This window comes from Tetrao urogallus (assembly GCF_951394365.1).
Source record: "Tetrao urogallus genome assembly, chromosome: 11".
In the NCBI taxonomy this organism is placed as follows: Eukaryota; Metazoa; Chordata; class Aves; order Galliformes; family Phasianidae; genus Tetrao; species Tetrao urogallus.
The window spans coordinates 17,868,476-17,892,504 of NC_136824.1; the positions used below are offsets into that span (position 1 = coordinate 17,868,476).

Genomic DNA, 24,029 nt, shown 5'->3' on the forward strand with positions numbered 1-24,029 from the left:
CCGTGGGCGCTGCAGGACCTGGGGGTGGGGGGCTGCCAGCACGGCCACCCAGGACCCCCCCATCTCCATAGTGCTTTGGGCAGAGGGGCAAGAGGGTGGGGGGGGGGGGCAAAACGCCATCAGGGAGCGCTGCCATCGGGTACGCATTGGGGGGACCTGAGATTGGTCAAGGTGCTGGGGATGCAGGTGGGTGAGAGGGATGAGGACGAGCAGCTTTGCACCGCGCGTCAGGCTCAGGAATTGAGCTACCCAAATCCCCCAGGGCTAGGCGGGTTGCAGTGACGGAGCAGAGGCTTGGAAAAACCCTGTGGCCAACGCCAAGGGGATCCAAGGAGCCCCCGCCCACCCGGAGAAGAGAAACGAGCAAAACACATCGTGCTGCCTCCAAACACCCAGAGCAGCCAGGGCTGCACACCAGGCCAGGTGCCCTCAGAGGCACAAAGCTGGAGGTGGGAGCGGGCACGGCTTGGTTTCCCGCTGTATGCTCCAGTCTGGTAAGGAGTGCACGGAATAAAGTGCCTTTCCCGAGGTGCAGCCGGTTTGCCTGAGCCCTGCCAAGCCGTGAGCTGCAGTGCAGTGTTTGGAGGCGGCGTGCCGAGCCCCGGCCTCTTGCTCAAGTTTTCCCCTAAGCCCTTAAATAGGAATGAGCCGAGGAAAAACTGAGCGCTGCGCTCAGGATGGGACCCAACAACAACACACCGAGCGGCTGCGGCTCCTTGCCACAGAGCTCTCCTGCTCTCTGCGTGCTGCAAACCGGGCTGAGATGCTCCCTCAGCACTCCTTTCATCTGGGGTCAAACCCTCCCAAAACAGCACCCCGGGGCTGTGAGCTGTGCTGTTTGCAGCTTTCCTGGCTGTGTTTATGAGCAAGTTTGCCTGCCCTGCCCTGCTGCTGGAGCAGCCCATTGAGTGCCGGGGGGGGGTCCTGCCCTCACCAAGCCCCGTGCAGGGATGGATGGATAAGCAGCTCAGCTACTTGCAGGGTGGTGCTGCTCCCCAAATCCAGGGCAGCTCTCTGTGCAGAGCAGAGGCGTGCCGGCTCTCCCTCCCTCCTGCATGTCACTGTGACTCCGTGCTGTGCACGGCTGTAGATCAGCTCTGCAACAGGAGTGGGTGCTGCAGGGCAGGCACTTGCCTCACCCCGAGGGATTCAATGGGAGGAACACGGCCTACATTCGGGAGCAGGGAAAGCAAGGCGAGTTATTTTGGAGGCTTGTGGTTCCATCCCCTGCATGATATCTGCTCACCGGGGTCAGGAGAGGACAGGCAGCAACCTGGAGGAGCCGGTGCTGGGTGTGCTTCTGTGGGGCCAAGTCGTGCTGGTGCAAAGTCCCGAGCAGCATTCAGGGCACGCAGGACAAGTGGATGCAGGGATATGAGGGTGGGAGCCACGAGCCCCATCCCAGCACAGGGACCTGCCCTCCTCTCGCCCCATGTGGGAGCACCGGGGGGGGGGTGCAGGCTCTGCTGCAGCCTGGATGCAGGGCTGGTTTCCAGGCGCTGCTGCACACAAACATGCAGGCCAGCAGGTTTCCTGCAACGCCCAGCTGGGCTCAGGTTCCTCGGAAGGCTCCAGCAGCTCTGCCTGCACACGGGCACGCCACAAGCCTCACTCCCCAGGCAGGGCTGGCTGCACAAAGCATTCCAGCAGCTGCACGGCACGCAGTGACATGCAAGGCAGCTCCGGCCCCGTCCCCAGCTCACAGCCAGCAGGCAAGCAATGGGGCCTGAGCTCTACGCAATAACACACCCAGAAACAGCCACACACCTCCACGTCCAGCAGGCTGAATGCCCTGCCGTGCTCCCAAAATATGCGAGGCACACAGGGACGACGAGGTGCTGCTGAGCCCCAGCTGGCACGCTGTGCCCCACATGCATCTGCCTGCTCCTGCTCCCTGCACACGGGCGCTCCCGGCACTGTGTGGTGCTGCCAAACCCATCCCTGCCAACCGGCCCGGCGGGTTCCTTGGCCCTGGCAGTGCTGCTGGTGGCACGGGGACATCGCCATCTCACTGCCAGTGCGTCCTGCCTGGGCTCAGCAAGTGCTGCAGTGTTCTCCTCTGACAGCCTTCAGGCCAAAGAGAGGCAGGAATAGGGACCCGGAGCTGTGAGCGTTCTCTGTTGTGTTCTCCCTATTTTGAAGGCTTCTTTGGGGTCTTCCCAAGATCAAGTTTGTGATCTCCCATCCACAAACCTGGTGATGGTGGTGGCAGGGTCTGTCCCTGCGCCCACCCAGCCCCACGGTGAGCCTGCAAAGCCTGCACCAGACTTCCCAGCATCTGGATCTCAATAGGGAGAATGGCTTGGGATGGGGACTGCAGTGGTGAATGGCTTGGGATAGGGATCCCAAAAGGAAATGGCATGGGATGGGGGCAGGGGTGGGGATGGGGTGGGGTGGGGTGTATGTGGAATGGGATGGAGCCAAGGTATGGTGGGCATGGGGTAGAAGAAGGATAGGGTAGAATGGGACCAGAGTGGGATGGGGAGAAGGGAGGAGGGAGTCAAGATAGGAAATGGATGGGAAAGCATAGGATCAGAGTAGGATTGGGATGAATTTTGATAGCGTTGGAATGGGATGAAGCCAAGATAGGATAGGGACAAGGTAGAATAGGAATGAGATGGGACAGGAATGGAGAAGGACGGGATCAGGCTGGGATGTGGGCAGGGTGAGATGGGAATGGGGTGAGATGGGAATGGTGTGGGATGGGGTTGGGGCAGGGTGGAGCCAAGGTAGGATGGGACAGCGTGGGGTAGGACCAGGTTGGGCTGGGGATAGGGTGGGGCAGGATGGGGACAGAGAAGGATGGAGCCAAGGAAGCACGGGGACAGGGAAGTATGGGACCAGAGTAGGCTGGGGACGGGGTGGGATGAGGATGGGGTGACACGGGATAGGATGGGGATAGGACAGCCTGAAGATGGGGTGGGATGAGAATGGGATGCAGGAGGAAGCACATCCCTCCTTGAGGCCGTCATGCTGTCCCTGTGGGGAGGGATGAGGGGGTCAGGGACGGCCGAGCGCAGCGCGCTGCCTTCCCAGCACAGCAGTTATCCCAGCGCCGGCCCGCACGCTGGGGCTAATTTTAACCCTGGAGCCTGGCCAGGCCGGCCCGACTTCCCTTGCTGTGATTTATCCCAACCATTTCCCTTCACAAACACAGCTCTCGTGCCAGCCCTGCGTGCTCGCCGCCGGGGATGCTCGGGAGGAATGCCCAGCGCCGTGCCCCCTCCGCAGAGCCCTTCCTCTGCTTCCCAGCAACGTCCCAGGGACAGAGCGGGGGCTGAGGAGGGAGGTTTCTACTGACGTTTTTTATTGAAAACGCTGCGGGCTGGCTTGGTTTTTTTGTTTTTGTTTTTTATATCCCTTTTTCCAGTCAACAGCAGTGCTTGAGAAAAGAGATTTCCGTTGGCCTGCGTCTATTTAAAAACTGGTAAAAATGCTGCAGAAACATTTGCGAAAAATGGAAAATACTGGGGGGTGGGGGGGGGGGGAAAGAAAAAAAAAAAAAAAAACCTCTTCCAAATAAAGATCTTTTTGTGTTTTCTTTCCCATCAGAAAAACTTTCATTGTGCAAAATGTCGACCGCTTGGATTTCTCCTCCCAGTGAGCCACAGTGCTTCATGAGGACGGGTTTTTGGAAAGCTAAAAACCACAGGCTGGTGCCACGGGCACACGTGTTCCATCTGTCCCCTGGGAGCACACACGTCCTCACCACAGTCCTGCAGCCAGGCTGGAGGAAAGCCCAAAGGTATTTGGTCACTAGCGTCATGAGTTCCCACCCGTTCTCAGCCCTGCCAAGCAGAGATGCTCTGCGAGGCCGTGGCTGGAAGCGGTGCGATGCGGGACGGGCGGCAGGCAGGTGTGTTAGAGGTTGTCATACATGCGCAGCGTCTTCTCCAGCTGCTGGCTGACACGCTGGTAGAAGATGATCTGCTGCTTCAGGTAGGACTGCATCATCCTCTTGAAGTCGGCCACGCGCCGCTCGTGGAAGTGGTTCATCTCAGCCTGCAGGGCGAAGCCCACCACGCGGCAGCGCTTGCGAATCCCATCCGCCTCCTCCTGGTCCATCCGGCCCTCGTCGCTCATCCGCTGGCTCTCCTTCACCTTTGCAAAGGCTCCTGGTGAGGCAGGGGAGAGGTGAGAGCCACACCGGCGCCCTATGAGCAGCGCTTCACCCCGTAGCACCAAAGCTCCAGGCTTCGGGGATGGAGCTGAAGCTTTCAGTGGGCTCAGCAGCTGGCAGGCAGTATGCACAGCCCACATCTCAGCCCACTGTTCCTGCCTGGGAACCGGAGAAACTTTGCTACATGGCACAGCAGGGCTGATAGCGGGATGGAACAGCCATCGTGGGAGACAGAGTGGGGCAGGACACTGCTGACTGCAGCATCCCGAGTACGCCTGAGATGCAGCTGATGCTCTGACAGCAGTTTTTCCCCTCCTTCCACTGATTTTTATAGCTCAGTTTCGAAAGAATCCCGCCTGGCTCTGGCCCTGCATTCCTCCCTGTCCTCAGCACAGAGGTTGTTTGCCTGCAAACAGGATCCGGCCTCCAGCGGTCGCTGGGAATTCATTCCCTCTCCCTGCCCCTGCCGGCAGTGCAGACCCGAGGTCCGGGAGGAGGAGGAGGAGGAGGAGCCCTGAGGAAGCAAAGGTTGGAGGCCAAATCCTGCCTTCCGCTCTGCCCACGCGGCCTCGCTTCCGGACGGGATCCAGCCCGTAGTGGTAAACAAAGTCAGGAGAGAGTGCAAGGAAGCAGCCAGGGCTGCTCTTTCTCCTCGTGCTCCTTGTGGGGCAATGCAGAGACCCAAAGACGCCAGCCAACACGGACATCCCCTCCCTGGTGTGGCCTGGGAGGGGTGTGTGGACTTCGGCCCCGCTCCCACACCCAGCCCTGGGTGTGCGTCACACCCGGACAGAAGCACAGGGCTGGCCAGCCCTGAGAAAGCACCCAGCAGAGGCCCTTCCCTTCTCACGGCACACGCTGGGACAGATGGGATACTCTGGTTCTAGCAGCAGGCTGCTGAGCCCACTGACCTCTTCTCTAATCTCTGAGCATGTACTCGCAAAGAATTTGGCCCCGGTTGTGCTGAGCATGTCCAAAACCTGATCCTAAACCAGGCAGCCCCAGCAGCACCTCCAGGGCAGGGGTGATGAGGGAACACTGCCACGTGCGATGGTCTCCATCCCTACCCCATCCGTATCTCCATCCCCACATCCATCACCGTCCCCCGTCCCCATCACTGCACAGCAGAGAGCTGCGTCCCCGTCCCGCTCCACACATAGGGCCACCATGAAGGACCTGTAAGAGCTGGTCTGGCCTCATCCCCAAAAGAGAAGCAGCCCTCCAGGGGAGCCCCCTTACCTTTCTGGAGGTGGATGATGTCTGGGAAGTTGGAAAGGAGCCCCTGATACAAAGAGAGAGTGTCCAGCATGAGGAAGAGGTCATTCTTGGGCTGCTCCGCAAACATCTCCCCCACAGCCTCGTACGTCTTGCCCGTGTGGGAGATGGCATTGTTGAGGGCATCCAAGCTGTACGGGGGGTCCATCTGGAAGGAGTAGCTGATGGCTTGGAAGGCATTGCCCAGCTTCTGGAACTCCTTGCGGAACCCCCCCACGTGTTTGCGCACCAGCTCGGAGGCCACGTTGGTCAGCTGCAGGACGCTGTCGTCCATCTTCTTGCTGAAGGCCTTGAAGGCGTCCACGCGGTCCTCCACGTCCTGCAGGTCCTGGTGCTCGGTGGGGATCTGGATGGTGAGCAGGAAGCTGGCGCCCACCATCTCGTCCTTCTCAGCTCGCCTCTTGCCCAGCTTCCACTGCTTCTCATCGCGGCAGCGGAGGAAGTGCTGGAAGCCCTCGTACTGCGACAGGACGGGGTGGCTCGTCATGTGCTCCATCCACAGGATCAGGCGCCGCTTGCGCTTCTCGATGAAGTCCTCCTCGAAGCGCCCCGTGGCCTGCTTCTCGGGCAGGTGGGGCACCGAGATGATGGTGAACTTGTGCAGCAGGCGGTTGTAGAGCCAGTCAAAGTGCTTGTAGCGCCGGTACACGGGCGAGTTGAAGTTGCTGGGGGTCAGCTTGTAGGATATGTAGCTCTTGATGCCCTTAAATTTGGTCTGCTTGGTGGGATCCTCCACGGAGCAGATGAAGGGGTGCGGGTTGGCTCGCCACTGCGGGCCCTTGCAGCCCATCTCGATGCTGTAAGCCTCGGCGATCTTGGACATGAGGGGCACGTCGCCAAGGATGAAGGCCTCCACGCCCGAGCGCACGAAGCAGGAGAAGCGGTTGAGGTTCCTGCCCACCACGCTGCCCCTCTTGGAGGAGCCCACGCTGTCCTGCCTCTCCAGCGTCGGCTTGGCACGGGGCGCTCCGTAGGGCTCCGGTCCCGCCGCCGGGTGCCCGTTGGTGCCGGCAGCGCCGCGGGGCTCCTCCACCACCGTGCAAGAGTCGTCCCAGTCATCCCAATCGTCGTCGTCGTCATCCTCGAAGCTGCCGTGGGACGAGAGGCCGGCGGGCGCCGCGCTGAAGCCGTGCAGGTGGCCGGGCGAGCCGGCGGGGCTGCCGGAGCCCTCGGCGTGCCCGGAGCCGGCGCGAGGGCGCACGATCTCCACGTAGGAGGCCGGGAAGAGGCCGGTCTCGCCGCGGCTGTTCCGGCCCTGCAGCCAGCCGTCCAGCGAGCGCTCGCTGAACACCACGAGCTCCTCGTTCTCCTGGATGCTGATCTCCTCCTTGTTTTCGCTCTGGAAGTTGTACAGCGCCCTGCCCCGCAGCGCCATGGCACGGCCTCCCCGCCGTGCGGAGCGGCAGCGCTGCGTCGCGGCCCCGCGCCCGGCTCACTGCAGCGGGGCCCGCGCCCCGCAGGCGGGCGGCATCCCCGGAGCGGGACCGCGGGGCCCGGGGGAGCGCCGTGCCGGCCCCATGCCGCCGCGCCGCTCCGGGCTCCCGTCGGCTAATCGGCGGGGTCGCCGATGGACGTATTTACGTCTCTCTGGAAGTTTGCCGCCCGCTCCCCCCTCCCTCCTCCTCCTCCTGCCTCCCCCTGCTCCCCGCAGACCTGCGGCGGGACGGCCGGCCGCTCGCCGCTCGCCGCCGGTGCCGGTGCCGCGCCGCCCGCCGTGACGCACGGCGCGCCGCCCGTCCGCAGGCCGCCCCCTGCCGGCCGCCGCCCCGGGGCTCCCGCCGCCGCCCGCCCCCGGTCCCCCCCGGTGTCGCGCCGCCCCGGCCCGCGGGGAGGTCCTCCGCTCCGGCAGGGGGCGCTGCGCCGTTCGCCGCTCGCCGGCCGGAAGTGCGCGCGGCGCGCGGCGGGCGTTGCCATGGAGGAGCTGTGCGCGGCGCTGGCGGGCGGCGTGGCCTTGGCGGCTCCCAACAGCACCGCGGCGCCGCACCCGCGGCTCGGCGCGTACAAAGGCCGCGGGGACCGGCTGGGGCAGGAGGAGCGGCGGCGGCGGCTCCTGTGTCTGCAGAGAGAGTGAGCGGGCGGGGAGCCGCGCGGGGCCGCTTGGTCGCCGGGCTCGGTGTTGAACGGGGTTCCGCGCTTCCTTCCCGCAGGAGGCGGCTGGACTACGTGAACCATGCCCGCAGGCTGGCGGAGGGGGACTGGGCCGGCGTGGAGAGCGACGAGGACGAGGGGAAGGATGGCGACGAGGAAGAGGAGGAGGAGATGGAGGTGGACGCCGGCAGGAGGCTGCCCAAGCGCTACGCCAACCAGGTGAGGGGAGACCGAGGGGAGCGCAGGGTCGGGGATGGGAGCCTTCGGTACCGGGGTGCGCGTCCGTAAAAGGGCTCCGAGGGATGGAACGCCCCGCTGCCAGGACAGGCTGGGTGCTGGGCTGTGCTGCACCGGGAGGAAGAGACTGTGGGGAGAGCTGGGAGCGGCCTTCAGTGTCTGAAGGGAAGGATAAGGAAGGCTCCGAGTACCCTGAGCGGGCTGTAGGTGTCCCTGTTCATCGCTGAGGGATTGCACTGGATGGCCTCCAGAGGTCCCTTCCAACTCCAGCAGTTCTGTGACCTTGTGTCCCGTTGCGCAGCTGTTGGTTCACGGTTTCCATCTCTCCCCGTTCTCTGTGACAGCAGGAAACGTCAGTAGTTGGGTTTTCTCAGCTTTGTTGGTTCCGGGAGGTCTGTGAGGTGCTATAGCCATGCACTGAAGGGTCTGAAGATGTCCACTGCTCTGTTCTCATCTCTCCAAATATTCAGGAATCCCAGACCTTTGCTGTATACTTAAATGAAGTCAAGGGTTGTTGTGGGGACCAGGGTGCTAGGGTGCCCTGATGAGGAATGTGAGCACTGTGCTAAACACCAAAGCTTAGTCAGCAGCTGGGGAGCAAGAAATCTAGGGGAAGAGTCTGGTACGCAGCTCAGTGAAAGGCAGATGGGTGTTGTGATCTGGGGTGGTGAGCAGTGCAGATTGTCTGAAGGACACAGTGTGGCTGTAGAAGTTGAGTCAAAACCGTCCAACTTGAGCTGCAGGTTTTCCATAGCTGTAGGAGGGTTGTCACTGACTGCTTTTCCTGGATTTCTGCCTAGCTGATGCTCTCTGAGTGGCTGGTTGATGTCCCCGTGGATCTGGAGCAGGAGTGGATGGTGGTGGTGTGTCCTGTTGGGAAGAGAGCGCTGGTGGTGGCCTCCAGGGTAAGAGACAGCAGCAGAAATGTCTTAGAACCCAGTAAGGGAGCTGTGCCTGGGGTCTGTGTTCTTACTGTGCCCACCAACACAAGGCTGCCTTGTGAGCTGCAGGCGTTTGGGTGCTGGGAGCTGTGCTGAACAGCCAGATTTCTCCTGTAGGTGGGCTGTGGCAGGCTCTAGGGGGCAGCCTGCACTCCGGCACCCTGTGTGCCATCACTGCTGTGACAGCCTGTTCATGAGGTTTCTTTGTCCCCTGTTTTCTTGCAGGGTTCCACAGCAGCTTACACCAAGAGTGGCTTCTGTGTCAACAGATTTCCATCCCTGCTGCCAGGGGGAAACCGGCACAATACAACGAGTGAGAAAGGTAACATTCTGAAGAGGCTTTTGAGAGAGGTAGATGGATAGGTAGAAGAGAACCACTGGCTTTTCCCTGTGAGCATGTGCACCCACAGGCATAGTGGGGCTCCTCTGGACCCCAGCGTTGTGCCCTTCTTAGGTGGCAGGGGTTAGTAAGCTTCAGGATGTCCTGTGTGTATTTCTGAGGTTAAGCAGACATAGACAATCTCAGATACCTTTATGCTAGATGACATTTCCTCTAGTTATCTACCTGGCTAATTAAACCTCAGCATCTTCTCTCTGTAGCAGAGCTGCTTCCAGCATGATCTTTGTTAATACCTAGTTCAATTGCTTTGCTTCCTTTGAGGAGGTGTTACTGGTGGATGAATGCATTTCCTGAAATGTGCCTTTGCTTGATGTGGCTCTGGGTGTATCCTTGGAGCCTTGTTGGATTCTTTGAGCTAAAAGCTTTTTGTGGTCACAACCCCTATTAGCGGCAGGGATTCTCTTTGCACCTCTTGGCCTTACATCTGTGCTGAAGCTTAATGCAGGAAGGATTTGATCTGGCACTTGCCCAGTGGGTTGGGCAGTGTGAGGAGTGCATCTGAACCTCCTTGTGCTTGTGTGCAGTGTACTGTATCTTGGACTGTATCTACAATGAAGCAGAGCAGACATACTACATCCTCGATGTGATGTGCTGGAGGGGACACCCTGTTTACGACTGCCAGGTACCGAATCTCCCATCTGCCTTCCCCTGTGCTCCCTGTTCTGGGAGCTGCTTTGCAGCTGGAGCTGCTCACAGCCCGACGTGCAGCAGCTTGGATATTTGGATATCTGCAGCAGTGTCTCTGTTGCTTACAGTCTAGTGACTGTGGGAGTTTGGGGGGTTATATGGGGAAGTAGCAAAGGCTGGCACGTGAGTTGGTTCTGCAGCTTGTAAGTCTGCGTGAGTGCAGAGGAATGGAGGCACAGGTCTGAGCTGCAGCCCTGCAAGTGCTGATGGATGATGTATGGTGGATGATAATTCAGCCTCTGTCTCTTTTTTTTTTTTTTTCAGACTGACTTCAGATTCTTCTGGCTCTCCTCGAAGATCCAAGAAGAGGAAGGGCTGGGAGAGAAAAGCAGGATTAATCCAGTGAGTTCTTTTGTACTGGGAGGAGGAGGAGGAGGAGGGAGTGGGGTAAGCTCTCCTGTTCAGCAGGCTTCAGCACTTTTGTTCACAGGCGGAAGCTTTTCTCCTTTTTTTGTTGTTGTTTGTTGTTTTTTCCCCTAACAGATCAGGCTTCAAAGCGTGCTTCTGATGAAATGGGCTGACATGTTCAGGATGTAAATAGAACCACTGAATATTGTAAATGAATGTGGGTTTTTCTTTCCAGCCAAAGTGCTGAGGGAGAAGATCACGCTGCAGGGTATCAGCTAACTTCCACACTGTTTTTAGCTTTCACTTGGAATGGAAAACCAACATGGTTTCTAAGGGGCCAGTGTTGATTGGCAGCCTGATTACAATGGGAATTATTCGTTGGTAGTTTCATGGGCTCACAAAGCAGGGGTAAAGGACCATGAAGTTTTAGCCTTGTCTCCTGCTCGAGCCAGTCCCTGAAGTTGTAGGGGTGGATGCTGCATTGCCCCCTGAAGTCCCCATTGAGCAAGGATAATAGTACTGAAGTCTTTGAAGTCTTGTGTGGAGGTCAGACCTGGCACCCACAGCAGCTTAGAAAGTGATTTTTTGGGGACAGACATAAGGGCATTTGTCAGCCTGGCTTATGGAGTGCAACTTGCAAGGCAGGATGTGATTGCTCTATGGCCACCCGTGTGTGCTCAGGCACAGCAAGCAGAGCAGCTCCTGAGGGTAGAACAGATTCATCGTTAATGGGGATGAAGGCTCCTGTGCCAGCAGCGGAGATATCTGTGTTTGGAGTACATCCTGTTCTGACTCCAACGAGAATATCCAGAAGGCAGCTACCTAGTGAGGGGGGGCTGGGGGTGGGGAGTCGTTTCAGCTTTCATTTCCTAGGTGGAAAGGTTTGCTTGGCTGAGCCAGCAGCCTGGAGCAGACATCTGTCTGCTTTGCATCCTGCTCAGGGGTCATCACTTTCTATTTCGGTTAAAAGAGCATCTCAGGGTCAGCTCCCCTGAAAAGTCCTTCCTGCAGCCTTAGATGCTTGAGGAAAAGGTATCGGGAGCACATGGGAGCTGTGTGCAGAGTCCCTGCCATCTGTATCTCTAACAAGATGCCAGAGGGGGTCATTTGGAACTAGGGTGGCCTTAATGCAAAATACCTGAAATAGATTGCTCTGGGCACTCTGTTTTTTGTGCTGTCTGGACGTGGTTGTAACAAGCCTCAGGTTTTCTTGTAAAGGTCACTTTTATTACTGGAAGGAGATCTGTAAAGCAGCAGACCCTTCCTATCCCTGTCCTCTCTGAAGGCAGAGCTGACTGCTGTAAGTTCTCATGCGTTTCCTGTCACTTCAGTGCAGTGTGACTGGCACCAGGGAATGACTTGGTCCTGTCACTTTGATTTCCCCACCCAGGATTTGCTTGGGAATTGCTGTTAGAATCATAGCAGAGGTCTGCCTGTCCCAGCAGACATCGGGGTTGACCTGTTCCTCCATTGAGCCCATCCATGCTTTCGGACCCCTGGTTACCTGCAGTAGGAAGGCCAACAATGTAATGATCTGCTCTCTGCCTGAGACCTCCTGTCTGATTACTTTGTCTGCCTGTTATTCATCCTGTTGCTCGCGTTAGATTTTGTACCAAGAGAAGGCTTCCTCCTTAACCACCTCCAGTTCAGTGCATTGTTCAAATTTTAAGCCACGTAATTTTTACCCTTCTAACCCTCTTTTGTTCTTTCAGTACAAGTTCGTGGGCCTGCAGAACTTCCCCTGCACCTCGGAGAGCCTGTGTGAGGTGCTGACAACGAGCTTCCCCTTCGAGGTGAGAACGTGCAGTCAGTGAGAGTTAAACCTCAGCATTCCCTGTGCTTGAATTGTCCTCTCTGCTCGAGGGGGTGGCTGATGCAGATGCCTAGATTGCTGCTAGAAGCAGCAAAACTCACGTTTGTGTGGAAGTATGATGGACAGCTGATCTTTTTAGAGTCAAAGCTTGTACTACGTGCTGCCACAGTGTGCTCAGTTGTGTGGTGGGGTTTCTTGGGAGGTCTGCGAGGCAGGCAGGCTGGTGTCTTTCTCTGACACCTGCTGCAGGCTCTGTGTCTCCCTAGTCTAGATGCTACCATCTGTCTGCGCGTGGCATCCAGCTGCCCGACCTCAACTGAGGAGGAAACAGAGCAGTGTGTTTAAACTCGTAGCAGTGATGGGCAGCTGAGACGTGCTAGGGCAAATGGCTGCAGCAGAAGTGGCTGGGATGGGTCTGTCTTGCTGCTGCCACTGGATCTCATGGCAGAATGGGGGGAGGGAGGGAATGGTGCAAGCTCTGGTTTTTGCTTCTGGTCCAGAACCAGCAGCCTCTTGCCTCTGGGTCCAGCTGTCAGAGGTGGCCGTTCCCCCATTGAGAACAGCTGAGCAGGACTGTGCGTTTGCTCTTCCAGCTGTAGGAGCAGTGCTGCTCAGCCTCTCTGACCTGTGGGAGGAAGAAGGGCAGGACAGGCAGCAGTGTGCCAGGCAATTGCTGTGTGGCTGCGAGCAGTGAGTCAGAAGCCCTGATGCAAATGGCTCAGCAGCTTTTGGTGGCTGCCCTGGCTTACCTGGCACTGAAACAGAAGAGGATGGGGAAGCCAAAAGCCACACTGATTTTAGTGTGCCTCTTGTGCTCTCCTGGCCCCTGTTAGTGATTAGTGTAAGTGCAGGCTTAAGCTTAGAGGAGACTGATTTGGCTGTGAGGGCTGACTCTTTTTTTTCTTCCGCTCCTTAAAGCCAGGGCAGTCACCAGAGGAAGTCCAAGTGCCTGTGGCTGGCTGACCGTGCCAGACCCTGCTCTGAGCACAGGTAGGGGAGTGTTAGCTGAAGGAAACCTGGGATGCCTTTTTGACTTGCTTAATGATAAGTGCTCCTGCCTGCCTCTGCCTCTGCTGAGGAAAGCTTTATGCCTTCCTGAGGCGTTTGCTCTGTGACAAAAGGCTGAAGAGCATCCCAACTTATGGAGAGAGGCCCCTGTGGAATGCAGGGGAGCTGCAGGAGCTGGGCAGATGCTCCTTGTGCTCCAAGCTGTGTTTGTCTCCCGGTTCCCTGGTGGATATGTCAGGGCAGTACCCTAGCAAGAAGAGAAACGCCGTGTAGTTTGGCACGAAGACAGCCCCGCAGAAACCACGCTGCTGTGTTTCCAGGAATGAAGCTCACCATGTGCCGCAAGAGGGAGCCCGAGAAACCCCCGTGAATAGCTTCCAGCAACGGGGCAGCCAGAACCGAACTTCACTGGAGGCAAAATACAGCTCATGCAGTGTAATGTCTCGTTATGCCTGGTCCCAGCATCCTGGGATGGACCACACTAAGCAAGTTTGCTCAGTCTGGCACTGAATTTGAAGTGTTTTTTGGAGGGCGTCTTGTTTAAGAGCTCCTGAGCTACCAATGGATCTGAGAAAAACAGCATGTAAGTTTCTAGAAAGGCAAGGGAGAGCCAAAGTCTGAGGCTCCGTGGTGGGAAGCACCTGAAATAGGACAAAGCATGGCCACGAAACATGAAATCCTGCCAAGCCAGCTGCTCAAAAGGTTCAGTTGTATGGAGATGCCCTTGTCCTGGTGAGGCTGGTGTCAGAGCAGTGACTGGGGATAGGGACGTGGCCAACAACTGAGATGATGACAGGAATATGGGAACTGCAGTAACGTAGGAGAAATCAGGGGAAGCACTAACAGGACCTACCCCTCTGCTAGGCAGAATCCTTTGGTTTTGTCAGCTCGGGGAAGCTCTTTGGAGCATTCTGGAAGGCAGGAGTCTTCCCAGGCTGATGTCACTAGAAGATTCCTGTGGGCTCTGCAGAGTCCCCATTGCTCAGAAGGGGCTGTGCTTTTGCTGGGATGTGCAGGCCCAGGAGAGTGTGGTGGCGTGGTGCCACAGAGCCTGGCTCCTCTCTTCAGGTCTTCCTGGGACATGAGGAGAGGGAGAGGCTTTGCACTTCAGATGTCTGGCCAGTTTCACAAGCTTATGCTGTTTATTGGGCTGGTTTCCTGTTCCCCTAAGACAGGAATCCCCCTTCTCTGGAATTATTTGACAAGCTCTTCACAGTGACTAAAAATCATGGACTTCAGTAGTGCAGCAGGCAGCGTGGCCCTGCAGGAAGCTAATGCCCAGGAGCAGAGATGGATGTATGCCTGCTCTGTTGTCAGCCATGCCTTCGATATGATGTGGGTGCTGCTCTGCTGGGGGGCTGCAGCTGCAGGGGGGGGGGGGCCGGGAGCATTTGGGGCCACATCTGACAGTCCAAAGTGGACTCTTCTCATCTGTTCTGCCCACTCAGCCACTCTTATTCATGGGTAAATAGCCTTTAAGAGCCTGCAAGGCCGAGCTAAATGAGCACCGCCTCCAGAGCCGGTCGATCTGCACCAGGATCTGACCTTGCAGAGTGCTCCTCTGGGAAGCACAGGAATAAAAGAGTCGGGGGGGGGGGGGGAAGGGGGGTGGAATATTTGAGCGTGGTGGGGAGATGCAGAAAACAGCAGCCAGCTGCAGTACTGCCCAGTGTGGAAACAGTGGCACAAAGAGTCGGGGTCCGAACCTTCAAAGTTCTGAGTGCCCTTAACTGTCATTGATTGCTGGAGGAGTTCTCTCTTGGGAAATATTAAGAGTTGCTTTTGCATAAGCAAGCTGAAAGAGCTGTAGCAGTGTTAGGAAGCAGAGCTCCTTGGCGTCACACGCTCTGACTAATTACTCTCCAAATGTATTATTTAAAATAAGCCTAATCCAGTAAAATGGTCTTTTTGTGTGCTGCTTTGTTCAGAAGCTGGATGGCTTTTCTGCAGAATGGGATCATAGCAACCAGAGGAGGAGCGCTGGTCCCTGCTGACATCAGTCTAAATCTGTTTGCCTTGGGTGACTTAAATGGCTTTAAGTCCAGCGGTCGCTGGACTCGTGCTGATCATTCAGGACAGGAGCTCTGCAGGTTTCTTCTTTCCCTTCTGCTTGAGGATCCAGCTGGCAGAGGTGTCTGAGAAGCAGTGATGCGACCCAGCATCATTCACCTGCAGCAGCTTTCTCATCTGCTGTCTCCCCTTCCTGCAGGTCGACGGACTTCTCTTCTACCACAAGCAGACCCACTACACCCCTGGCAGCACCCCGCTGGTGGGCTGGCTGCGCCCATACATGGTGCCTGACATCCTGGGGCTCGCTGTGCCCGCCACGCCGCTCACTGCCAAGCCAGCCTATGCTGGGCGCCAGCTCCAGCAGATCATCGAGAGCAAGAGGAGTAAAAAGCTGGCAGTGGGCAAGGCTCAGCCGAGCGCCGAGGCAGCTGCTAGGAACGGACATTATGAGCTGGAACATTTGTCCACCCCTCAGCCAGCTAATGCTGCACAGGGCCAGGAGGAAGCAGGGAGTCAGATGGAGAATTAGGAAGATGCTAAAGGTCCTCTGCTTCTTGCTGTCGCTCCCACTTCCCAAGAGGTTGGGGAAAGTAATAATTATAGGATGGTTTTGTTTAAAGGGCACGAGAATGGAGTGTGTTGCTCCACGTGCCGCCGGATTTCTTTTTGTCTGGGTCCTTAGCAGGGCTCTCTGGTTTGCTGCAGAGGTGGTTCTGCAGTGTGAAATCATCAGTCTCGAGCTGTGGGCTCCCAGCTCAGCCCCTGCTGCCTGGCCTGGCCGTGCTCCTGCTGGGAGTGGTGCTCAGGGTGCTTTGGCCCTTGCTGGTTTAGACTTTCCTAATTGAAGTGTTTTTTTTTTTGCAGTCAGTCTGCTTCTAGTAAGGAAAGTTTGCAGCAGGCTTCGGTAGCTCCCCAGGCAGGGCTTTCCATGCCCACGTGTTACTGAGAAATGCGATTTCCTTGCCTTGCAGCCAGCCCTGCCTCCAGCCCAGCTCCGCGTGAGCCCCCAGCCTGCGTGTCGGGCTGCTCCCTGCAGGGGGAGGAAGGAACGATTGCACTCTCGAAACGTTGCCATTGATTGTGCCAAATAAAAGGCTTCTCTGAAATACAAATCCTTGAGCGCCTTGCCTTCCTGCTACCTCAGGGGGAACGCATGCTGTGCCTCCCAACAAGGGATTAACAGCCTGGTTCGTGGCACTGACTGAAGTTCCAGCCCCTACCTGCTTGCTCCCCTGTGCGAACTCGCTTTTCGGGCAGGGCCACTGTGTCCCCCTGTGGCAATTTCAGCGAAGAAAAAACCATTATGCCCACTGACCCAGCGCTGTTTTTGACGGGGAGGTTAAAAAGCTGAAACGGAACGCCTGGAGACATGGAGATGAATTACCAGGCAAAAACGTGCCTCTGGGGATCTCCTCCCAGAGCCTCCGGAGCAGGGCTGTGCCCAGGAGGAGGAAGACAGAGCAGAGCTGGTGCGTGCAGATAGCGGCAGCACGCGTGTTCTGCCCTCACGCTCTTGTTTTTTTTTCTCCCCAGAAAACGCACCGTTCTGTGCCATAGGATGTACAGGGGCTGATCCCGCAGCCGCTGCGGGCTGTACCTGCGGGCAGCGGGAGTTGTCAGCGCTGCGGTGGGAGCGCAATGGGAGACAGGGCCGGCCCGGCTCCGCTAGGCGGGGGGGACGAGGCGACACCCCGAACCCGGGGCTGTTTCTCGGCTCGTCCCCAGCCTGGTTCTGCTGCTGCAGGGCATCCGTCGGGAAGAGCCGCGGCTCGGCTCGCACCCCGCGCTGCCCTTCGGCCATGTGCTAACGTGACGGGCAGGAGAGAAACGCAGCTGCGAGGGGCCGCGGGCTCCGCTCCATGGCCGAGAGCACGCGGATGCCGCGGTTCCCCTTCCCAAAGCAGCCTCTGGGCCGGAGAAACGGAAGAGCGAAGGGGAGCGTGCGTTTGGAGAGGGGCTGAGAGGTGGGGGCCAGCCCCACGCCGCTGCGACCGCGGTGGGGGCAGGAGCCGAGCCGCTTCTCTCTGCCCTTTCTTCCATTTTCTGCGACTTAGGTGCAAACCCTCCGGCTGCGGGCGCGCTGCCAACGCGCCGCTCCTCGGCCGAACAAAATGTCCTCGGCCCGGCTGAGGCGCGCGGACCCCCGGCCCTGGGACGGCCCCCCCTCTTCCCCGGCTCGGTGCCACCCATGCCGAGCGGGGCAGGGTCGCCGCTTCCCGGGTGCCCGCAGCCCCCGCCCCGCCGCGCTTCCTGCCCGCCCCTCCCTCCATCGGCGGGCCGGGCGCAGGGGAGGGGGCTGCGGGCGCTTCCTGCCACCGCCCCCGCGGGGCAGCGCCGGGCGGAGCGGAGCGGGGCGGGGAGCGGCGGCGGCCCAACCCCCAGCCGAGCGGCGCGGCGCTTCCCGGGGCGAGCGGAACTTCCCGGCGCTTTGCGATCCTTACACACATTTTATATATATTTTTAACGTTTTTATTTTATTTTCATTTTCAGATTTGTATTTGTATTTCGTTTTCTTTTTTTTCTTTTTTCTTTTTTTTTTTTGGTCTCATTTTCTCCTTTCCTTTCTTATTCCCTTTCCATTCTTCGCTCCATCTACATCCCATCTCCCCACTCCCTTCCCCATCCTCTCCTCCCTCCCCGCTCACGGCCGCGGACACCCCGGGGCGGAGCCGCCGCCGCCGCCGCCACCGCCGAGCGGCCGCCAGGGAGGGGCGGGTGCCCGCAGCGCCGCCGCTCCGGGGATGGGCTCCGCCGCCTAGCACGGCCCGCCCGGCCCGTCCGCAGCATGGCCGCGGAGCTGAGCGCCGAGGAGGAGCAGGTAGGTGCCGGCCGAGCCGGGCAGCACCACCGGCCCCTGCTACGGGCACCCGGGCTGCGAACGGCTTTTCTCTCCCTGCATCTACGCAGCCTCCGGACGCGCAGCGCAGCCCCTCGGCTCCCCCGTCTGCCCCTTATCCGCCCCATCTGCACGTCCCCCATCTGCACGCCCCCCCACCCGTCCCCATTCCTTCCCGTTACGCGTCCCTCTGCTCATCATCTCCATCCCCGCCCCAGGTCTCCTCCAGGCTCTGCTCCGCCGCCGTTACGGAGCGCCACCCCCCCCCCCCCGTGCCCGCGGGGCTGTGTAGGGCTGTGTAGGGCTGTGTAGGGCTGTGTAGGGCTGTGTAGGGCTGTGTGCACGTTCTTCCCACGCCCCGCGCCTCCCGTGACGTCCCGGCTTCCTCCCCGGCCGTGCGTCACCACGGGAGGATGTTGCTGGGCTCGGGAGCGGGGCTGGTGGCCGAGCATCGCCCTGGGATGTGCGGGTGGGAAGGGGGGCTGTCCCAGTGCTTGGGGATCTGGGACATGGCTGTGACGCAGTATTTTGCTTTTTCTCCCAGTATCTCTCCTCCTGCTCGGTTTATCTCAGGAGGGTAGGGATTCTTCCTTGGTAAATCGCATTTTGGGGCGCATTGGGCGCTGACCCATCTGACATCACTTTGGAACATCGGCCCAAGTGCCAGCCTTGCTCATTACCCTTGTAACAGCAACCAGCTCTCCCCCATCAAATTGCCTCTGGGGAGTCTGGGGGACGCTAGTGGGAATGCCCTTCTGTCCTACAGGCCACCAAGCAGTTCCTGGAAGAGATCAACAAGTGGACAGGCCAGTACAATGTGTCCCCGCTCTCCTGGAACGTGGCCGTCAAGTTCCTCATGGCCCGCAAGTTCGACGTCCTGCGGGCCATTGAGCTCTTCCACTCCTACCGGGTACGTATGGGGTGCGGCTCGTGGGGTCGCACATCCCCGCGCGTCCCTGAGTGCCGTGCCGGGGCTCACGCTGCGTCCCTGCCGCAGGAGACGCGGCTCAAGGAGGGCATCGTGAAGCTGAAGCCGCACGAGGAGCCGCTGCGCTCGGAGCTGCTCAGCGGCAAGTTCACCATCCTGGTAGGTGCACGGAGCGATGCGGCACAGTGCGGTGCTGCCTGCGGGCACGCCGTGACCTCGCTTTCTCCCACAGAGCGTCCGGGACCCCTCGGGGGCCTCCATCGCCCTGTTCACGGCCAAGCTGCACCACCCCAGCCGCAGCGTGCAGCACGTGGTGCTCCAGGCGCTCTTCTACCTGCTGGACAGGGCCGTGGAGAGGTGAGCTGAGCCCCGTTTTCCAGCCTTGTATTGCTGCTTTGTCGCTGCTTGCAGGCTGAGCTCTGTTAGCTCTGTTCAAGTAGCCTATTAGCAGCCGTTTGAGCTGTGTTTGCATGCCAAGGATTGATGACGGCCTGTTTAGAAGCCTTCCAGGCATGGCAAAAATCAGTGGCATCATTAAGGCATCCACGTGTGCCTCGTGTCACTGAGCTGGGGATCTCCGGCCCTTGGAAAGCCCCGGCACTGGGATCCCTGCTGGAACACAGAGCCCAGTCACCCCGTTTCTGAGGCTGGGCTTTTGTGGGCTGAGCCACCATGGGCGCTGCAGCTGGGATGGGCTCGGGGTGGGTGTGAGGGAGAGGCAGCTCTGGGGGCTCCATCTCGCTGGGAACACAGAGGGGACACCGAGGGGTGCAGGGTGCATGCATGATCTTGGAGTGGTGTTGCTCTTTCCCCCTGCCCAGTTTCGAGACGCAGAGGAACGGGCTGGTGTTCATCTACGACATGGCGGGCTCGCAGTACACCAACTTTGAGCTGGACCTCAGCAAGAAGATCCTCAACCTGCTGAAGGTAGCGGCAGCAGGGATGGGATGGGATGGGATGAGATGGAGCTGGGTGGGGTGAAATGGGGCGGGATGGGGGGATGCAGGAGGTTGGATGCCATCCACAGCCCCAGCCCCTCGGGGAGGCGCAGGCACCCGGAGGGGATCAGCTGTCCCCACGCGCTGGATTCCTCACACAGCTGCTGGCAGCGCTTTCATGAAAACAGATGCAAATTATTTTTTAATGGTGCTGGCATTTCGTGCCTCCTCCCTTCTCCGGAAAAAGAGCTCCTAGTAAATAGCAGCTGGGGCTCAAAGCCCTGCTCCCGCCCTCACCGCTGGCTCACCGAGTCCAGCCCTCTGCTGGCCACATGGAAATCGGTGCAGACTGGAGCGTGGGCTGCGCTGGGAGCCCCGGGTCCCTGTAGTTGTCTCTGCCGTGGGGACACGCTGGGTGTGGGTTAGTCCTGCAGCATGGAGCTGAGCCGTCCTGAGCCCTCACTGTCTGCAGGGCGCCTTCCCGGCGAGGCTGAAGAAGGTGTTCATCGTGGGAGCGCCCATGTGGTTCCGCGTGCCCTACTCCATCATCAGCCTGCTGCTGAAGGAGAAGCTGCGTGAGAGGGTGAGTGTGGGGGCTGCAGGCTCCTGGGGGCTGGGAGCTTTAAAGGGAAAGAAAATGAGCCACGTGGGAGAAGATAAACTTGGTTGCTGCTTGAAACGGTGTGCCCAAAGATCCCTGCTGCTTGTCAGAGCTGCGTGCAGCCTGGGAGCTGAGGAGGGCCCTGCTGCCTGCTGAGCTGAGTGCCCGTGCCTGTCCTCTGCAGGTGCAGATGGTGAAGATGTCGGAGCTGAAGGAGCACCTGCCCCGCGAGTGCCTGCCCGAGACCCTCGGCGGCTGCCTCAAGCTGGACCCGCTCAGCTGGAACTGCCGCTTCCTACCGCAGCAGAACGGGCACCCCGACCCCCTGGATGAGCTTATCCTGGTGCCGCTGGTGACCCCCCGCGATAACGGCTCGCTCCATGTGCCCGGCCCCAAGGCCCTCACCCCGCAGGAGCTGCTGGAGCACGTCAGCCGCAAGCAGAAGCGCGGCATCTATGAGGAGTATGAGGACATCCGGCGCCGGAGCCCGGCTGGGACCTTCGTCTGCTCCTTGTGAGTCGAGTGGGGCGGGAGGGGCAGCGGGGACCTGGTGCGTGCCGCTCCCCGGGCTGCGGCCAGGCGATGGCAGCAGAGCCCCGGGCATTGCCTTGGGATGCCCTGCTGCCCTGCCCTGTCCCTGCCCCAGGGCGCCCTACAACCAGGAGAAGAACCGTTATGGAGACGTGCCCTGCCTGGACCAGACCCGCGTGAAGCTGGCCAAGCCCTACAGCCGCCCAGAGGTGAGCTCCCCTCGCATCCTGCACCGTGCTACCAGCCCATCCCTGACCCAGCACCTGGGTTCTTGCTCATTTTGCTTGCTTGGAGCTGAGCCCAGGGGGTCATGCTGAAGCCGTGCCCATGGTGCATTCATGCCATGTCGTTGTCCCCAGCTGACCGACTACATCAATGCCAGCTTCATGGATGGCTACAAACAGAGGAATGCGTACATCGGGACACAAGGTAAGGGCTGTGTGTTCATAGAATCGTAGAATAGCCTGGGTTGAAAAGGACCACGATGATCATCCAGTTTCAACCCCCCTGCTATATGCAGGGTCGCCAACCTCTAGACCAGGCTTCCCGGAGCCACATCCAGCCTGGCCTTGAATGCCTCCAGGGATGGGGCATCCACAGCCTCCTTGGGCAACCTGTTTCAGTGTGTCACCACCCTCTGTGTGGTTCCCGTGTCCATGGATGCCCAGGGACTGCCTGTCCTGCCCAGCCTCACCGAGTGACAGCAGGCTGTCCCTGCAGGGCCCCTGGAGAACACCTATGGTGACTTCTGGCGCATGGTGTGGGAGCAGAACGTCCTGGTGATCGTGATGACGACTCGGTGAGTGCCCTGGGTGGCAAAACAAATGATTTTGCTATTGGATCAACTGCTGTCACAGCTGGAGAGCGCTTTGCATCCCAAAGGGGACATCCTGAAAATACCTGTGAGCAGTGCAGAGGAGAGCTAGCTGTGTTCTGCTGCCCGCATACCTGGTGTCCCTAAGAGCTGCCCCAGTACAGAGCATTGCAGAGGGATGCTGTGGGCACTTGGGGGACGCAGGGCACCACGTGATGTTGTCAGGGAGGACATTGTCCCCATGTCACCACATCCCATCCGCAGGCTGGAGGAGGGGGGCAGGAAGAAGTGCGGCCAGTACTGGCCCTTGGAGAAGGATTTCCAGATGCGCTTCGGGGTGCTGACCGTCACCAACCTGGGCGTGGAAAACCTCAGCCATTACAAGAAAACCGTCCTAGAGCTCCACAGTGCCGAGGTGTGTGTGTCAAGGTGTCGGTGCCCAGCGGGTGCCGTGGGGCTATCCCATCCCACTGACCCCCACACTCACCCCCAGGGCAGAGAGCGGCGGTTGCTCTCCCACTTCCAATACTTGAGCTGGCCGGATTACGGCGTGCCCTCATCGGCAGCCACGCTCATTGACTTCCTGGGGGCCGTGAAGCAGCAGCAGCGCGTGGCCGTCAGCGCGTTGGGACCGCGTTTCAAGGGGCACCCGGGGGGCCCTCCGCTCGTGGTGCATTGCAGTGCCGGCATCGGCAGGACGGGTAAGGAGCGCAGCACGGTGCGGGGGGGGGGGGAACGTTGCATTGCAGCGTGTGAGCTGAGCGACCTCGTCCCCAGGTACCCTGTGTGCTCTGGACATCTGCCTGTCGCAGCTGCAGGACGTGGGCACGCTGGACATCCAGCAGACGGTGCAGCGCATGAGGACGCAGCGTGCCTTCAGCATCCAGACCCCGGAGCAGTATTTCTTCTGCTACAGCGCAGTGCTGGAGCACGCCCAGCGCCGCGGCCTGCTGCCTGCCGCCCAGAAGGGCTCTGCCGGGCACTGACACAGCCCTGCCAGCTGGGAACCGTGCCTTACTTCAAGCAAGCAAACCGGGGCAGGAGGAGGCTCGGGAGAAAGGGGTTGGGGTGGTTGATTTTGTAATTTTTTTCCTTTTTTTTTTTTTTTTTTTCTTCTTCTCGGAGGGACCATCTAGACTTGTACACACAGCCCTGAGGGCGTGCGTTCCCAGCACGGCTGCATCGGGAACTTTATACTGTATTAAGCTCTTCGAATGTGTATATTCTTATTTTTTTATAATCCCGGAGCGTGGGGGAGGAGCTTTTTGTTGTGTTTTTTGGTTGTTGGTTTTTTTTTTTTTTTTTTTTGGTTTTCGTTTTGTTTTCTCGTGGTATTTAACATTAAGCGAGCAGACCAGGAGCGATTCTCATCTCCAGGCTGGTTTTTCGTCGCCCCGCCCCACACAAACCCCGAGGGCGGTCCGCTGGTGACGAACGGCCGCGTAGGGCCAATGGGCCCCTGGGGGAGGTTCCCTTTTCCATTCAGGACGCCTCGCTGCGCGCTCTGGGTATGTCACAGCCGTTGCCGGCCCGCCGGGCCCCTCAGAGGGAGGCGCGGGAAGCGCTGAGGGGGAGAAAAGGCGGCGCGCGCCCGCCGTTTTCCCGCCCGCCCAACGGTCGCCGCGAGCGCGCGCGAGAGGGAAGGGGTGAGGGGAGCGGGGGGGGGGGGAGGGAGGGAGGGAGGCGGCGCGGATGTGTGTGTGAGCGGAGGGGGTGGGGAGCGCCCGCTCCGCCGCCGCGCGGCCACGCCCCCCGCGGCCATTGGCTGCGCGCTGTGTTCCCCCCCCCCACGTGCTGGTTCCCGGAAGTGGAGGGGTCGGGGGACAAAAGGCGGCAGCGCGAGGCGGCCCGGGGCCCGACGGCGCCCGGATGGGCGCCGTCGGGCCCCGGGCCGCCTCGCGCTGCCCCGATGTAAACATTCCACAAAAGGGCTCCCCGGAGAGGGGGCGTGGCTTACTCCCCCGACGTGACGGCGGCGCTGTCCGGCGTGCAGATTGGCTGTGTCCGCAGCGCGCCGCCCAATGGGGAGGCTGCGGGGGCGGGAGGGGGCGGGGCGCGCTGGCTGTACGGACATTTTTCTCGGGCGCTCGCTCCCCCCTCCCCTTCCTCTCCACATCCCCTTCCTGGCGGCCGCGGCCAATGGGGGCGGGCGAAGTGGGCGGGCCGAGCGCGGCGGTTGGGCGGCGCACCGAGCGACTCGGCGCTCGACCAATCGCCGCGCGGGGCTCCCCCCTCCCTGCGGCGGGGAGGGGCGGGATTTCCCGGGGAACAGAGAAGCGGGCAGCGTTCCGCCGCGGCGGCCGAGCGGCGGTTACCCCATCCGCGCCCCTCGCTTTCCCCGCGGGCCGAGCGCGGGGCCGCGCCCACCCCGAGCCCACAGCCGGGAGGGAGCGTGCCTCCGCCGGGCGCCGCCGCTTCGAGGTAAGGGGATCGGCGGCGCTGGGGGGACGCGGG

General features: G+C 59.9%; 3 protein-coding genes across 4 annotated transcripts; 2 read left to right on the forward strand and 1 right to left on the reverse strand.

Annotated features, from left to right (window-relative positions):
* Positions 1–3,861: 3,861 nt before the first annotated feature.
* Positions 3,862–6,773, reverse strand: SNX33 (sorting nexin 33; the record flags this gene model as incomplete). Of its 2 annotated transcripts, XM_079540779.1 has the most annotated exons (3): positions 3,862–4,115; positions 5,360–5,402; positions 5,625–6,770. In XM_079540779.1, 3 exons carry the CDS (start codon positions 6,768–6,770, stop codon positions 3,862–3,864), a joined length of 1,443 nt encoding a protein of 480 aa, XP_079396905.1. The 2 variants fall into 2 exon arrangements, with proteins under 2 accessions (XP_079396905.1, XP_079396906.1); XM_079540780.1 differs by having other exon boundaries at positions 5,360–6,773.
* A 528-nt stretch (positions 6,774–7,301) lies between these two features.
* SNUPN (snurportin 1) lies at positions 7,302–15,456 on the forward strand (the record flags this gene model as incomplete). Its single annotated transcript, XM_079540796.1, has 8 exons — positions 7,302–7,462; positions 7,543–7,702; positions 8,521–8,625; positions 8,887–8,983; positions 9,586–9,683; positions 10,013–10,090; positions 11,809–11,889; positions 15,127–15,456. Exons 1-8 carry the CDS (start codon positions 7,308–7,310, stop codon positions 15,454–15,456), a joined length of 1,104 nt encoding a protein of 367 aa, XP_079396922.1. The 5' UTR covers positions 7,302–7,307.
* A 2,256-nt stretch (positions 15,457–17,712) lies between these two features.
* On the forward strand, positions 17,713–22,561 carry PTPN9 (protein tyrosine phosphatase non-receptor type 9; the record flags this gene model as incomplete). Its single annotated transcript, XM_079540775.1, has 13 exons — positions 17,713–17,745; positions 18,530–18,673; positions 18,761–18,850; positions 18,924–19,048; positions 19,513–19,618; positions 20,102–20,212; positions 20,415–20,743; positions 20,877–20,970; positions 21,121–21,190; positions 21,482–21,560; positions 21,840–21,990; positions 22,069–22,276; positions 22,353–22,561. 13 exons carry the CDS (start codon positions 17,713–17,715, stop codon positions 22,559–22,561), a joined length of 1,749 nt encoding a protein of 582 aa, XP_079396901.1.
* Between the last annotated feature and the right edge of the window lie 1,468 nt (positions 22,562–24,029).